Source organism: Diabrotica undecimpunctata, chromosome 3 (assembly GCF_040954645.1).
Source record: "Diabrotica undecimpunctata isolate CICGRU chromosome 3, icDiaUnde3, whole genome shotgun sequence".
Taxonomy (NCBI): domain Eukaryota; kingdom Metazoa; phylum Arthropoda; class Insecta; order Coleoptera; family Chrysomelidae; genus Diabrotica; species Diabrotica undecimpunctata.
Window position 1 is genome coordinate 16,997,714 of NC_092805.1, and position 18,046 is coordinate 17,015,759.

The window sequence follows — 18,046 nt, forward strand, 5'->3', positions numbered from 1 at the left end:
GTTAGTCTGGACTGGCATTTTAGGAGACCTGATAATAGGTCCATTTTTTATTGAGGGCAACTTGATATTAGAGTATACCTCGATTTGTTACAGAATCATGTTCTTTCCGCTATTCTCAATCTTCCTGACGTAAACGTCGAGAATGTTTGGTTCCATCAAGACGGCTGTTCAGTTCGCAACGCTCGAATAATTAGGGAGTACTTAAACAATACTTTCCCGAATCGAGTTATTAGTGGGACAGGCGATATTAAGTGGCCTGCGCCATCTCCAGATCTTACACCCATGGACTTCTTTTTTTGGGACATTTAAAAAGCATCATCTACGATCATCCTAAGGCTAGAGCCTAAAATTTGGATGAATTAAAAAACCGAATAAGAGAAGTCTCCAATTATGTTACAGCAGAAACTCTTACATCTGTCCGCAGAAGTTCTTATGACAGATTGGGATACTGTTCAGCCGTAGAAGGTCAAATATTTGAATAATTTCTGTGGGGCATAAGGAATTATTTCTTATTTTATTAGGAATAATTTTTTATTTTCAATAAGAGTATATTTTTTGTTTTATCTTTTTAAAGAAATGCACTTTTATTTTTAATTCAACCACAAAAAATTTTTCACGTTACTAAAAACCGATACAAATGCACCGCCTTATAAAGATCAGTGTATTTTTATCGAGTTTATGTTATAAGAAATGAACCGGGTATACGTAAGGAAAACAAACATCGATGGACGGTGATGCATATCCCATGCGTTGTTATGTGTTACTAAATGGTTTTCTGTCTAGAAGTCTAGGTGTCGGAGGGGATCGGAGAATTTACCTCGTACGAGACAATGTTGCGAGGCATGGTACAATGAATACACAAGGTATGATACATAATGTTCCAAAATTGGTTCGCTTTCGCGCATGACGTAGTCAAGATCGCTTATTCCCGCAACATTTGAATGTAGTTGTATAGGAAAGACTTTTAATTAACTAAGTTTTTTTTTATATAATTTGGCTAATTTAATTATAGTAATTATAAAGAGATGATAAAATTATGTTAGTATAATATTTTCCTTTATAAAACATAGATATCCTTTATAAGACAAGTTTTAATTATCTTTTATTACACGTAGGTACAGGTTAATTAACTTATACTCCAGAGTTCGATATTTCAGATGTGAAATATCTGTGTACCTCTATTACCACAGAAAAGTGGTAATGGAGGTACACAAAATTTGTACGTATATATACCTACTGAACTAAACACAAAATCAAAATAAATAATGACAAAGTCAACTTTATTTATATCGATTGAGCTAGCTGGCCATCGAATATGAGTGTAGTGAGGGCACACAATATTGCACAACATTTAAAATGACATTTTTGTAACATTCACACATAAAATTATCTTGGTATTGTTTATAATAATGATAACATTGTATATTTTAATAATGATAACATGATTTAACAAAGAAAAATGTTATTTTGGAAGATGCTAAATTGATTTCCTCCGAAACAGTTCTTATTGCAAATTGCATAGCAGGCTGAGGCTAATTTCTTACTTAACAAATCGATATGAAAAACCATTAAGGTTTCATGACTAATAATTAATAAAAATAAAGATTTAGACTTACGTCGTTGACCTAGAAGTAGTAAGAAGCTGCTCAACATACTTTTTGGACTCTCTGTGTTCGCCTCCTTGTACGCGTTTCTTTTGGTTGGTTAAAAGGGTAGCCGATGTTGATTTAGGCAAATAAAGACTAGGTACTGCCTCAGGTTTGAGTTTTAGACCCTTTTTAGAAAAGTAATTTAAAAGTTCCTGTTGTAGATTTCTTTGGTAATCTTCAGTTTTAAAATGTGTATAACAAATTCTTGCAGTATTACAATTAAAATTATCCTATCTACAACAAGATATAATCCACAGTTTTCTGGTCACGCTATCTTTAGTAAATGTATGAAACCTAAAGATTTTATCTTCATTGTCACTATTGCAACAAGCAATTGCACAGCGTACTTTGAAAAAGGTACAAAACCAGATATACAATGGCAAATAACTACTATATACTATATACTATACAGTATAAATAAATAGTAACTAAACACCATTTGTATAAAGACACATATATAAGCATATATCAAAATTATTTTTCTATTATAAAATAGATGACTCAGTCAGTATTAAGATACTTTAAAATATATTTATTATCTCATAACTTGCAATTTGCAAAAGTCACCATTGATAACCGATATTATTGTTGAACTTTTGTTTTTATACAAGCTTTCTGTCTTGCCGGTGTAAAGTCGTCTGAAGTCGATATTTATTGTGTTTTGCGTTTGAACTAATTTGTGTCTTATTTTCATATTATTATATTGTTTGATAAGTAAATTTTGCATATAATAATCGGTAGGTTATAGTAATGTGTATATTTTTTATTTTACTAAATTTCATTATAACTCATCTAAAAAACCATTGTAAAACAAATTGTATTGAATTGTAAAACAGATTTTTCTCTATTGTACTCTATTTTGTTTTTATTTCAGTAAAACTGCTTGGAAGTGAGTGACAGTGAATCAAAATAAGCAAATCTACTACTATTTACCTATTCACAGTATTTCCTCTTCAGAAAATTTTTAAATTTCAAGGGATTTGCATACAAAAAGAGTACTTATATTATTACTATATGAAAACAAAAATAAATATTTTGCCTGAATCTCTAAGAGAAGTAAAGGTTTTACGCTACTGAAAATATATTTTTTATTCAATTATAACCAAAACAAAACATTTAAAAAAAAATTAGATCACTTTTTAACCATAATTTCAAAATTAATGTGTACGTTAAGCTGTAATAATGGGTTCAAGGTGGTTCAGGCGATCTTAACTACGTCACACTCCTGGGCCAGCTGTCAAATGTCATGCGCAATATCATACCTTGTGTATTCATTGTACCATGGTTGCGAGGCAATTTTGGCGCTTTATGTAGTTTGTAATATTTAATCCAAAACTTCACGTACTGTATACATATATGTATATGCTTATCTATGTGCCTACAGTATATAATTTTTTTGTTACAGATTTCCTTCAGTTATGCAAAGGCGAAAGATGAGTGGAATGTAGTCAAAATTGATGGTTTTAGTGAAAGTGAAGATCAATATAGGTAAATTAAATACCATAGTTTTAATAATAATATTTAAAGACGTTACTAGGGTTATTAGGGCTTTAAATTGACATTTACCACTAAAGTGATACAACTTTAATTCCTGACTGACTGCCACTGATATGCTTCACATAATTTTTCTTAATGGAATATATAGAACAATTTAATAGTTTATTTCAATGGAACTTTCAGAGAAAAATCTACGGTAGTGTGACCATTAAAGAAAAGCAGAAAATTAAAAAAGAAAAACGACTCGGAGCAAACAAAGTGAGGTAGATAAGTGTATAAGTGACAATATAGGAGTCCGTGAGAAACCCATTCTAGCAAACCCTAATAAACAAACGCACAAACACATTTTGTAACATCAGTTAAAAAAAACTTTATGTAATATTATATTAAGCTGTTGCCCCTGAACATTTTTTCGTCAGTACACAATCTAAAAAAATGCACAAATGTATTTACCCTCTACGATAAACAGATTCACTGAAACCCTGCAACACAAGAGTAAAGTACATAAAGAACACAAACCGAAGTAGGTACCCAACACTTGAATTCGGATAATAAATCCAACTAATTAAAGGCGACAAGTTTTCGAAGGAGCACACATGCAGCAAATCTCTTGTTGTCCTCTTCTCCGGTGAAGAGACCCTTGTTAACAAAATTCTTCGTGTCCTTGCCTCTTGACTGGAGTTAGAAAAGTGAGAAAGGGCGCCGCTAGTCTCTCATTAATTTGTAGAGTCAAGTTGTGGAGTTAAACATGGAAATGACATTCTTACTCTAATAGGTGGTAAAATTCAAACAGACGTTTAGGGTCTACAACGTGTTTCAATGTTTACATAGTCGCCCTATTAAAACATTTGGGGAAAAATAAAATATTCTTGATTTATTTTGTAAATACTTTAAAATACAAAAATTACTTTTTATAAATACAAATGAAAAAATAGCAGATGTTCTCAAAACACTAAGTGTGTAAGATAGTGTGTAAATTTTTTTATTAAAATCAGCTGAGTACTTTCGGTATGCAACGTGCCATCTTCAGAGCTTCCTATAAGGAACAATATTTTAAGAGAAATTAATTTTTTACAATTAAGTATTAAAAACATACGTCTTATACCTAGGTTACAAATACTTCATGGAAGAGTGATTGTCAACATAAAACAAATTAAAAAACATAAGTATGCCAACGCTTCTATTGTAAGGCTTCTTCTTCTTCTTCTTTTGGCATCATAACCCTGGATGGGTCTTTGCCTGTCTGGCTATGTCCTTCCATTCAGATATCTCTTGTGCCCTTCTTCTCCATTGTCTTATGTTCATTGTTTTCAGGCCGTCTTCCACGTCATCCAACCATCTCGTTCTGGGCCTTCCTTTTTTTTGCCTTCCTATGGGCTTCCATTGTAACATTTTCTTAGTTGTTTTTGCATCGCTTTGTCTCTGCACATGTCCCAGCCATGACAGTCTTTGACTTTTCACAAATCTTACAATGTCATAACCTTCATTTAACTCATTAACCTCGTCGTTTCTCCTGATTCTCCATGTGCCAACTTCCTCTTGTACCGGGCCATATACTTTCCTCAGTATTTTTCTCTCGAATGTCCTGAGTTGGGCTTCATCTTTTTTCGTCATTACCCAAGTTTCACATTTATAGGTTACTACGGGTCTAATCAGTGTTCTGTAGATAGTCATTTTGGTTCTTTTATCTAATAATTTTGATGTCATCAATCTTTTATTAGCATAGTATGTACGATTCCCGCTGGAAATACGTGCATTAATTTCGCTACTTACGGAGTTCTTCTGATTGATTTCTGTGCCGAGATATGTAAAGGCATCCACTCGTTCGATAGTATAGTTGTCTATTGTGATATTATTTTCATTGTCAGATATTCTTTTGACTGTCATATACTTCGTTTTTGCTTCGTTTATTTTAAGACCTCTTTTTCTTGCTTCAGGATCAATTTGTTTGAACACTTCCATTAGTCGTGGCTTATTCCTACTAATGATGGCTACATCGTCTGCATATGCAGTCTGTTGTAAGGCTGAAAACCCTTTTAAAGTCGTAAAAATCACATTTACCTCCGTATCCTAATTTTAGGCTCATTGCCTTTTTAAGGAATCCCAGTTCAGACTGGGTCTGGTCTAGTCTAAGGATTAATCATCCCTAAAAAAGAAAATTAATGAAAGTTGGTGGAAGGCTTTTGTGAGCATTATAAAAAAACTTATCTTTTCAGATTCTTTGGTCCTTCTGCAATACTTGAAAGCTGTGGTTACAACCTCACCTAAGGCAGGTAATACTGTTCAATGATTGGGAACCACAAAAACCAATCTCGTCTTGCCTTTTTTTAAAATTTTTGACATTTCGGTACTTATGAGGAGTATTTTTGAGGACATGTTATTATCAGGAAGTTCGTGACCGGCAGAAGTCACCAACTTCCTGATTAGTGATGGCAGGAAACGTCCTCAAGGGCGACAAAGCATCCCTACAACGTTTTGAGCCCTAATGTTAGGGTCTTGAATTTTCCTGAGGACGTATTTCTTACCTAAGGATTCTGGAAAGGAAGGAAGGAGAGAATTCTTCTCTTCGTCTTTAGGATCTAATTTCTCTGTTTGTACTTAGGAAGTGCGTAAAACGGGTCGTATGGCCGGACTTTTGTAGTTGTGCATTAGTGTCGATTTGTCCGTGACACCAAATTTACCGCTTTGCACTTCCAGTAGACCTGCTCGACTTCTTTCTCTATTAACGGTAGTTTTAATCTGGGTGTCTCAATTCATTGGACACTCAAGTATGACACCACTGATTGGAACTATAGTCTCTATTTCTCTCTCTCGCTGTGGTGGGTCAGCGAGGGAGGGGGATTGATACATGTATTGTAGCTAGAAGTGCTGAATACGATGGGTTATATTTTACTAGCATTGAGTGTCATTCGCCATTTTGTGCACCATTTTTGGACGATGTTTATTTGTCGTTGCATGATATTGAATATCGTTAGACCTCTACCAACGGAAGAGCACCGTATCATCTACTTACAGAAGGGTTTTTAAGGTTAGCCGATGTGGAATAAGAAAATCATGTGTATAGACCGCGTATGACATGAGAATGATAATCTAATCTTTACTCCTTCTAGGGAACTCCTACTTTAAGGGTAAATGGTTCACTAAATTTTTGTGCTACCTTCATTCGAATGGTTTTTTTTTATTGAGGTATCAGTATGATATCAGAGATACTTTATAAATCAATGGATTTTAAGTTACATATCCCGGCACGAATCCAAATTGAAAATTTGTAATAATATTATCTGCATGTAGGAACTTCACGAGAATATCTTAGAGGAGACTATCTTGAGGAGACGATAGTAGACCTTGGCTAGAGTGTTGAGTAGTGAAATTGGTCTGTAGAATTCAAAGTTTTCCAGGATTTATCCAGCAATCATTATTTTATTTGCTATTTTACTATTTATATAGAATATGTCTAGAATATTATAATTTTAATATTTACTAGCAGGTAGGAAAATACCAAAATTGTAGTTATGCATTGATAATCATTCTAATAGTAACGAATGTTCTCTGTAGAAATTTTTCGGGCTGGCAGTTATGTTTTTGCCTAAACTGCACAGTTCCCTTATTGTGTTTTCGTCTGTGGGAGTCATAATCGGGCGATTAATGTTTTCCTTACGACGAAATAGATTATTGAGTATATTGTGGCTTGGGAGATTATTTCGACATAGTATGTTACAATAGTATTTACAAAAGTTCTTTTGTTAGGAATTTAATACATAGAAATAAAAAAACAACACCTAAAAAAAGATACAGGGAAATGGAAATCGTGAATGAGCCATGAAATACTTGAACTTATGGATCAGAGAAACAAAACCAAGAAAATCTCCAAGAATATAAGAGAATACATACCATCCTCAGAAGAAAGGTAAGAGAAGCCAAAGAGAAACAAAAAACAGAACAATGTCAAGAAATAGAGTATCAGAGTCGATATGATAACGCCAATGTCCATCGAAAGGTGAAGGAGGTAGCTGGAAAGTTCCGAAAACGCAACAGCGGAGAAATAACAGATGATGAAGGCAATCTTGCCATAACTAAAGAAGATAAAAAGAAGGTATGGGAAGAGTACTTGGAGAAACTTTTCCACGACCTTAGAACAACACAAGAATCCACCATTGAAGAAAATTCAGGTCCCGAAATCCTACCAGAAGAAAAAACGGCAGCCGTCAGACAAATGAAGGATGGAAAGGCATCGGGACTTGATGAAATTCCTGCAGAACTGCTGAAGCTATTAGATGCAGAACAAATAAAAATAATAATTGAAATATTTAATGAAATATACAGGGCAGGAAAAATAACAGTAGAGTGGCTCAAATCGGAGTTCATACCATTGCCCAAAAAACCAGGAGCAAAAGTTTGTGAAGACAATAAGACCATAAACCTGATGAGTCATCTGCTGAAGCTGTTTTTAAAAGTCATCCACAAAAGAATTTACCGGAAATGCGAGGAACAAATTGCGCCCAATCAGTTTAGACTTTTGAACGCTGTTGGTACGAGGGAAGCTTTATTTACCGTGCAGTATTATTTTAGAAATGTAGAGATGTTATATGTGATGTTTTTGCATGCCTGATTGACTACAAGAAGGCTTTCGATAGAGCCAGGCATGAACAAATGATGGAAGTACTGAAGAGGACAGGGATTGACGGAAGAGACCTAAAAGTAATAGTTAACCTGTATTGGAATCAATCAGCGGTGCTCCGAATAGATATACATATACAGATCAGGTCAAAATTTTAAGGGGAGTGAGACAGGGGTGGCCAATTTTACCACTGATATTCAATCTGTACTCTGAGCACATTTTGATTTTTGGATTTTTGAAGAGGCTCTAGAAGATATTGATGAAGGCATCTTAATAAATGGTGTTAAGCTCAATAACATACGGTATGCAGATGATACAATAGTGTTTTCCAATTCCATAGAAAGGCTGCAAAACTTAATGAACAAAATAACGGAAACAATAAGAACATGAAACATATATGAACTGGATATAAACACCAGCAAAACCAAGCTAATGATCATCAGCAAGCAAAACATAACTGGAGCAAATCTGTATGTGAACCAAATGAGAATTGAACGTGTGTCACAGTACAACTACTTGGGAACTATAATCAATGAGTCGTGGGATAATACTCAAAAGACTACATGTTGCATCGGAAAGGCAAAAAGTGCATTCTTGACTATGAGCTCTGTGTTCAAGGGCCATAACCTCACCCTAGAAACAAAAATAAGGCTCCTTAAATGTTACGTTTAGTCAGCGTGTTTGTACGGAGTAGAAACGTGGACATTGAAGGCGGAAACTCAAATAAAACTTCAGGCTTTTGAGCTATGGTTATACAGAAGTGCCCCGAAGATACCATGGATAGACAATATCACCAATGAAGAAGTACTACAGAGGATTACCACAACCTCAGATTTGGTCAATATCGTGAAGGGCCGTAAGCTGCAGTACTTGTGACATATAATGCGAAATCAAGGATATGAGCTACTCCAATGCATTTTGCAAGGCAAAATTGAAGGAAAAAGGGCCCCAGGACGAAGAAGAACATCTTGGTTTGCTAACTTGAGAGCATGGAATAGAAAAATCTCAACACAGCTATTCTATATAGCAACCAACAAATTCATTATAACCAGAATGATCGCCAACGTTCGGAACGGACAGGCACCCTAAGAAGAAGAAGGACTTTAAAGAGGTTTCGAATCTTGAATTTAGGCCTCTGTGTGCTTCGCTTAAATACTTTGCTACGCTTCTCCTCATTGGTCCTGTGCGCATGTAAGTGGCAAGGTCTTATTTCCTAATTTAATTTCTACGTTTTTTGTAGAGTTTTGTAGAGAAAGTAGAAATGTTGTACGTAAACTTCGCAATCTTCTATTGCTTGTAAACGTGTAGTCAAAGAATATCCAATTTTTTCCCTTTTTGAAACACCGCGTTTTTATGGTATCCTATTATTATATATTAAGTTTTTAAAATAATATTACAGATTCAATTTGAATGTAAAAGTTGGTAAATATCAAAGTCATTATACAATAATTATAATACTAATTATGTATGATAAACTGGCACGTTATACCTTTTACTTACAGCCCTACGTAACCTCCTATGTTATTTGTAACCATGACTCGTCATATTTACTAAAATACCACTCTTTTTCAGGTTTTTGTCCCTTCATTGTTTTTTATTCCCGTACTTCAGCTTTTGTCCAAGGCGGAGGTAGAAAAAAGAAGTTAATAATATATAAGGACGCGGCTAAATTGTAAGAATTTTGGTCAGTTATAATGAAAAGACCTATCATTAGATGGCATTGTGATTATATTCTATTAGAACGGTGTTTTGTCTGGCTATAAAAATGATCGTACCGTATAAGGTGATAGGAATGATTTGAAAAGATATTTTGGAGATGAAAACATAATTGATTGACAATTAATATGTAGCAAGTTCTGGTGATTGATATTTACAGGACAGTTAGGGGCTTGGTTTCTGACTGCTGGTTGTTAAAACAGGCAACGCTGACGTTTTAATAAAATATTGAAACATTTTTTAATGAAAAAATATCTTTTTTGTTAATTTTAAAAGAAGAATCCAAAAAGAAAAGAGGCATTTCGATAAATAAAAAAAACGAAGAAAAAACAACGAATAAACAGTGCAATAAATCAAAAATTTTAAGGAACAATAGTAACTTAAGTAAAGAAGTAACGTAAATGAAAGCAATATATATATATATATATATATATATATATATATATATATATATATATATATATATATACATTAAAATAAACTTGACAGAGCCGAAGCATATACAGGGTGAGTTTTTAGTGCGACATCGGTCTATAATTCCATTATGGTATCGAATATCCAATAAACTTACTTCTAAAAAATGTAGGCAATGATATTCTCCATACTTGGAAAATATGTAGAATTCTACAGGATGATTAATAACTACGTGTTATAGCAAACATAAATTTTATTTAAATGGGACACACAGGGTGTTTCAAAAAGGTATGTCATAAATTAAATCACGCATTCCGGGGACAAAAATAAATTGATTGAATCCGACTCACCTTAGTACAAAACTGTACACAAAAAAAGTTACAGCCCTTTGAAGTTACAAAATAAAATATGTTTTTTTGCGTTTGCTCCTAAACTACTTGACATTTTGTAATAAAAATGGACACATTACTTTCTCTAAGACCTGGACTTCTGGGTGGCCAAGAAATAGGTGCGTCACGACCCCTTCAAATCTTCCGACCAGGATACTGCCTGCAAAAGTATTCCTGGGCTTCATTACTGTAATGCGGTGCAGCGCCATCTTGTAGAAACCACATATTTTGCCTTATTGCAATATTCACTTCTTCCAAATACTCTTGTAAATCGTTTGTCAAGAACTGCAAATAATTATCACCATTTAAATTGTTGCCCACAATTCCTGCCCAAACATTAACTTTGAAAGTCCTTTTGCTATAAGTCGTTTTTTTGGCGTGAGGATTTTCGTTAGCCCAAATGTGCTCGTTATGATGGTTTGTTATTCCATTTCTACTGAAGGTAGCCTCGTCGGTAAACAAAATATTTCTAATAAAATTAACATTTCGAGTGTTTTCCATTAACAACCAATCGCAAAATCCAATCCTTTTAGGATAATCTTCAACCGATAACTCTTGGACCGTTGTTAAGTGATAGGGTTTAAGCAGCTGATCCTTTAAACGCCTCCAAACCCTTACGTGAGGAACATTTATTTGAGCAGCTATTACCCTTGTACTTGTTCCAGGGACTTCAATGATTTCTAAAATGTCTTCATCAGTTGCATCCATTATTGGTCGGCCACTATTGGCAGCAACTTGCGGTTGGAATGTGACCATTTCCCGTAAACGACGATCAATGGTCAGAAATAATTGTCTATCGAGTGTATTTCGATTGGGGTGATTTACTGCATAACGCCTTGCGGCTGCTACACTATTTCCTTGACATTCACCTACGATATTCCCGATAGTTTATTGAAATCTTAATTTAATCTGATCCAACTTACCCAAAGTTAAATCCATATCTGCCATTTCCTGAAATGTGTAGGCCATTGTAATATCAAAATTTTTGATATTACAAATTTATCAAATTTAATAAAAATAATAGCTTCAAATTATTGACTATTATTGATGGAACTGTTTGCAATTATTGTATTCGTAGAAACGAATTGTAATTTTATGGCCAACTAGGAAAAAACTAGTTTTTCGAAAAAGTCATAGGAGGCAAAAAAGTTTTAAAAATAATGTGTTTAACTAATGATGCCACAAAATTCGTTTGATTTGAACGTACTCAAAAGTTTGGGGGGATTTAGGGCTGCACACCCCCCTTAAAATTTTGTTTCTTTTTTATGAAAAATATTTCAGAACAAGAAAGTAACGTGTCCATTTTTATTACAAAATGTCAAGTAGTTTAGGAGATAATGCAAAAAAACAATTTTTATTTTGTAACTTCAAAAGGCTGTAACTTTTTTTGTGTTTACTTTTGTACTAAGGTAAGTTAAATTCAATAAACTTATTTTTGTCCCCGGAATGCGTGATTTAATTTATGACATATATTTTTGAAACACCCTGTATATTTTGTCATATTTATATTCCTCTCATTTTGTTTTGTATTATTATAGAGTATCCCTATAAAATCAACACCATGTATATAAAGAAGTAATGCATAAACAATTATTTATTTTATATAATAAAGTAAACAACATATTGTAGTTTTTAAATTAAGTTTAATTGAAATCATTGACTAACTAAATTTATATACAGGGTGAACTACAAAACGAAATTACGATTTTCTCAATTTTTTTAAATGGATCTATCCAAAATATCTATTTAAATAAATATCTATATTTAAAAATGGAATTATACGCATTAAGACAGACGTTGGCTCAGACTTCAACCCTGTAGTGGAAAATTTTCTCTTACAATAATAAAAAACACAAGGATGAATAACTATTACTTAAGCAATTAGTAAGAACGAAAGGAATGAAGATCCTAAGATCAACACGGGCAAAAAACTTAGATGTAGAGCGAGAAGCAGCGATATCAGGACACTATGTAACATGTAAGTCGGTGTAAAATGTTCTAGATTCAGAAAAAGAGCATGGCATAATCTTCTTCTTAGGATGTCTGTCCGTTCCCCGTTCCGAACGTTAGCGATCATTCTGGCTATGATAACGTTGTTGGTTGCTATACGGAATAGCTGTGTTAAGGTCTTTCTATACCATGCTCTTAGGTTAGCAAGCCAGGATATTCTTCTTCGTCCTGGTTCCCTTTTCCCTTCAATTTTACCTTGCAAAATGCGTTGGAGTCGCTCATATCTGCCTTGATTTCTCATTATATGTCTTAAGTACTGCAGCTTACGACCCTTCACGATGTTGACCAAATCTGAGGTTTGTATTAATCCTCCGTAGTACTTCTTCATTGGTGATTTTGTCTATCCATGGTATCTTCAGGGCCCTTCTGTATAACCATAGCTCAAAAGCCTGAAGTTTTGATAGAGTTTCCGCCTTCAATGTTCACGTTTCCACTCCGTACAGAAGCACTGAGTACTCGTAACATTTAGGGAGTCTTATTTTTGTTTCTAGGATGAGGTTATGGCTCTTGAACAGAGAGCTCATAGTCAAGAATGCACTTTCTGCCTTTCCGATGCGACATTTAATCTCCTGGGTATTGTCCCACGACTCATTGATTATAGTTCCCAAGTAGTTGTACTGTGAGACACATTCAACTTTCATTTGGTTCACATACAGATTTGCTCCAGTTATGTTTTCCTTGCTGATGATCATTAGCTTGGTTTTGCTGGTGTTTATATACAATCCATATGTTCTACTTGTTTCCGTTGTTTTGTTCATTCAGTTTTGCAGCCCTTTTAGAAACTCTTCAAAAATGTGCTCCGAGTACAGATTGAATATCAGTGGTGAAATTATGCACCTCTGTCTCACTCCCCTTAAGATTTTAACCTGATCTGTATATTCTCCATCTATTTGGACTAACGCTGATTGATTCCAATACAGGTTAGCTATTATTTTTAAGTATTTTCCGTCAATCCCTGTCCTCTTCAGCACTTCCAACATTTGTTCATGCCTGACTCTATCGAAAGCCTTCTTGTAGTCAATCAGGCATGCAAAAACATTACAGCTGACATCTCTACATTTCTGAAACAATACCTGCACGCTAAATAAAGCTTCTAAAATGGGTGATAACAGACTTGCAAATATTGCAAAGGAAGAGAAACCTAAACCAGCAGTCAACCTAGACGACCCCCCAAACGTTGAGATGAAAGTTGGACATCGGGATCCCAACTTAGGCTCCAACAAAAAAAAACAAGACATTATCCTAAAATAAGAAAAAAAAAAAAGAGAAAAAACAAACTGAAACACTTGCTATCACTAAACTTCGGCAATTACTGTAACATCTGTGTATGTTAAAGTACAGTCTTGAAGACTTACTCTTGAAGTAAATCACAAACTATCAGCTATATATTAAAAGATAACTTTTTTTTACATCTTTACCTGTGACTCTCCCAGGTAGTGTTGGGTTTCTAATACCCTAACGAAGTTGTACCAGGACGATATGTCCGAGGGGATTAAACCTTTGACTTTTCGTCCCGTCACCATTCCGAGACGGTCGGCGTCCAACTAAAAAATGCTTATGATATGGTTGCCTAAATCACTATATTATAACCCTATATATGTCCGTATATGGTTTCGCACAAAAGACTCAAAGAACAAAATTCTTACAAATTAATTGCTTATCAGTATCTGTGATGTTGTAAATATACTTCAAATTTTTATATACCATGTTAAAATTAGAGATGTAGGTATGTACTATGTGAAAGTGTAATATTTGATAAGGCTAGTCTTTTACCGCTTTCTGCTATATATGTATCATTTAGCTAAATTTATCTTTTCAATACTTCACCAAGCAAAGAAATATATATTTTTAAATTTCACACTACTACAACTACACATGCGAGCAAAAAAATCGACTCAAAAGTAAAATAAATATATTTCTTCATTTTGATTGTGAAACATCGTGATCAGAAGTAATTTTTATTGCAATGAAACCAATATTTATAAAGTTAGTAAGTAACGAACATAACAAAGATAATTTAATATTGTATCTGAGAAAACATGTTATAAATGTAAGTCAATATGCAATGAACATAAATGTAAATTTACATAAAAAGTCAAAATTAATACTGAGTATTTCCTACTCTGAGTTGTATTACACTTTTCATGCGATTTCTTAAGTTCCTTATTAAGTTTCTGACTGATTCCTGAGGAATCGCTTCCTACTCTTCATCTAATGAAGTTTTTAGCTCCGCCGCTGTCGCTGGTGCTAGATTACGGATCCAAACCCTGCCTTTAAGTTCATCCCATAGATGATCGATGGGATTTATATCCGGACTCAACAGAGGTCAGTACATTGTTGGTATATTGGTGTTGGCCAGGTAATCTTTCGTAATCCGCGCTGTGTGACATCGAGCGTTATCAATATTTAGCATGAAGCCGTCACCTATGTAGCAGGCGTAAGGAACAACATGGTCTTGGAGAATATCCGTAATTTAACGATCCGCTGCCAAGCCCCCTCCGCGACCACCACCGGGCACGAACACAAGCTGTCTTTGGAACCACCTCCATAGCCCACTGTTTCGACACTGCAGCACTGAGCTAATTGTTTTTTGATTCTCATTAGACGCGTCGTCTTCTATCATTGTTATACAAGCACATTTGACATTCGTCAAAGAATAAAACTTTGCTCCATTAGCCAAGGTTCCAATTGACGTGTTCTCGGGCAACCTGAAGTCGAGCTTGTTTCTGACGTGCGTTCAATTTGGGCCCTGTGTTAGCTCGTCTGGGTGTTAAAATGGCACCCTTAAGTCTTCTCTCAACTGTCCATTAAGTGACAATGACGCCTCGTACATTCCTAAAGGATTTTTAAGCTCAACTTATGTCGCGTTCCGATTCCGAAAGGCACTCAGGACACACGTCAACGTTTGAAAAGCGACTGAGATGACCACCGGCAAACTCATAGAGGTCTACATTGTGTAGAACATGCCCGTTACAATGTTTACTGCATTTCCTGTGCCATACAGAAGTAGGGAAATTTTACAACACGTTGCTAATTTGCATAAAACAATTATTTTTGGAAGCTCGCTATCCAATTCATCGAGTGAGTCGATTTTTTTGCTCTCAAGTGTATATATATTTAGAACTTTCTATTTTAGTAATTACATGGCCAAAATATAAAAATAAATTCTTTGCGCATGGCTGCTGTTATTCGATTTTAAAGATATTTTGTTCTGCATAGGACTTTTATAATAATACAAAACGTGTCACCTTTGACATGTTCTTCTTTATATCAAAAAAGCACATTGATATTTTGTTTTGTACTTTTAAAAAGCTTATCGTAATGTCGATTTTAACTATAGTCGTTTTCTCATTACTAATTGTCGTAATTTTCTACCATACGAGCAACTATCTCTTTCCATCGGCTTCTATCACGAGCTACTTTCATGGACTCAGAAGATGTCTATTGAATGGAGGAACGACTGCCTCTGTAACCTTCAACGATTTCCGAAATTTAAGTCTAGAAGTCTGAGAAGTTATAAGATCATTATTACTTCTTCGTGCAATTTGTCGGAAAAACTTTAACTTAACGTTAAGCTCTTGGAGGATTGAGTGACTTGTTCTGGGCTTTTTCCATGAGATCTGAAGCATTCTTCTTAATACCACATCTCAAAGGCATTTTGGAATTTTTGTAACAATCAATTTTATTGTTCATGTTTCGCATCCGTAACTAATTATAATAAAAATTAAGGCGCGTATCAATCTCATTTTGGTGCTCTTCTCCTGGATTACTAATGTAGGATCCTAGATAATTGAACTCGAGTATCATAATTTTTCTTCCCCTCTTCTCAATGGAGCTACTAAAATTGCAAACTTCTTTCTGTCTTTAGCTGTTCTTACTCACGATAGTTCAGTTAGTTAAGTATTCACTTATTATTTCTCAGTATGTGACCTACATTTGATTTTTTCCTTACTTTCACTGTGTTGAAAATTTCTCGTTCCTGACCCACTCTGCACAGCACTTCTTCGATTGAAGCAGAGATGTCCATAAAATCTTAAAAATCCTCTGATAGATCTAAATTTTAAATGCCACCAATTTATTATGATTGATGATTTAAGGGTTCACGAATTAATGCATAGAGAAGAGTTGAGCAGCGGTCGAGTTTCGAGTTTTATTCGAGAATCAGATAGGAGTCTTTTAATCGTTTCAAAATAATTTCTGGTCTGTTCTGTCATCATCATAATCTTTGGTTTGACAATCCTCTGTGGATCCTGGTCTGCTCTAAGATTGGTCGCCATTCCGTTCGGTTTCTGGCAACGTGTTCTTCTGATCTTTAGTATCTCTAAGTCGGTCTCAACTCCATCTAACTACATAATTCGCTGTCTTCTTCTTTCTATATCTGTTCATGTTAGCTTTTTAGCTGTCATGTTGTCAGGCATTCGAATTATGTGTCGGGCATGTGTTTTAATGAACGTTGCGATATCTGGTTCAATAAATAGTTAAGAACGTTACGATATCTGGTTCATCAAATAGTTGGTATAATTCGAAATTAAATCCTTTGCGCCACTGCCCTTGATCGTTTATAGCTCCAAATGTTTTTGGAGCTTCTGCGTTAGAGTCCATGTTTCCGCCCCATGTGTGAGGACCGACCTCAGCAGTGTTTTGTATATAATAATTTTAGTTTTTCTTTGGATCGTGTGGAGTCCATAGTATGCCCTATTTGTAAGGTTTATTCGTCTTTTAATTTTTTCACTTGTTTTATTGGCAGTAGTCACTAGCGAGCCAAGGTGTGTAAAGCTGTCAATACGTTCAAAGATATGACTTTCAAATGCTTTTTTTTGCATTCCTTATTTGCTATAGTATCCTTAGTAACCAACATGTACTTGGTTTTGTCTTCGATGATTTACAAGGATGTAAATATTGGTAAAAGTGAAAGATTGCGTCATGATTCTTCACCAGTACAAATAAACCGGCGCGCGGCGTTGGAAGTGTCGATAAATTCTGAGTAGAGCCCTTCAGCCAGGATCACTTAACAATGATCTAGCTCTACCAGTGCAGCCTAATTGAACAATATACGATAAACATTATTTTGGCTATCTAATTTTTAGTAAATGTCTAATGTCAGTCAGTCTAGTAGATAAACCTGTACGGCTGACTATTTTTTGTGATACTCTGAGTATATTACATAAATTGTATAATATAAAATAAGGGGTACAAGCAGCTGCACTAAGTATTAATTTCAAATTAATCACGAAACTTAACAGTTCTTTGTACCCCAAGTTTTTTGTCAATCTAAGATTTGACAGTTAATTAGGATTCAAATTAGAAAAACTAAGCAAATATCATTGTACAATTATAAAAATTTTATACTTAATATCTAGTAATGAAATTCTACATCATCTCTTTCATCATCATCTAGTATCATAAAATACCATGATATCTGTTTCTTTTTTTTATTTTTTTCATCTTCAATACGATTCTAAAGATAATCTGTCAAATGTTCCAACATGAATATATGTATATATATATATATATATATATATATATATATATATATATATATATATATATATATATATATATATCCCGCTTATTCCATACATAGATGCAATGTTTTTTTCTGTAGGTGCAATGTTTATAGAATTCTTTTAACACGATGCAATTGCTCAAACAGTGCATATATGATAATTTATATTGATATTTTATAGTTATGTAAAAATTGTATTAAATATTGTATTTTTATAATTTGTTTGTAAATAAATTTTTGTTATAAA

General features: G+C 34.2%; 1 protein-coding gene across 1 annotated transcript in view; it reads left to right on the top strand.

The window, feature by feature from the left end:
• Nucleotides 1–18,046, top strand: part of fng (Fringe glycosyltransferase) — a 510,279-nt gene extending 492,233 nt beyond the window's left edge. The window contains exons 9-10 of the mRNA XM_072525349.1: nucleotides 3,055–3,137; nucleotides 9,337–18,046. Coding sequence (XP_072381450.1) covers nucleotides 3,055–3,137; nucleotides 9,337–9,397 — 144 coding nt within the window. The 3' untranslated portion in view covers nucleotides 9,398–18,046. The remainder of the gene's footprint in view (nucleotides 1–3,054; nucleotides 3,138–9,336) is intronic.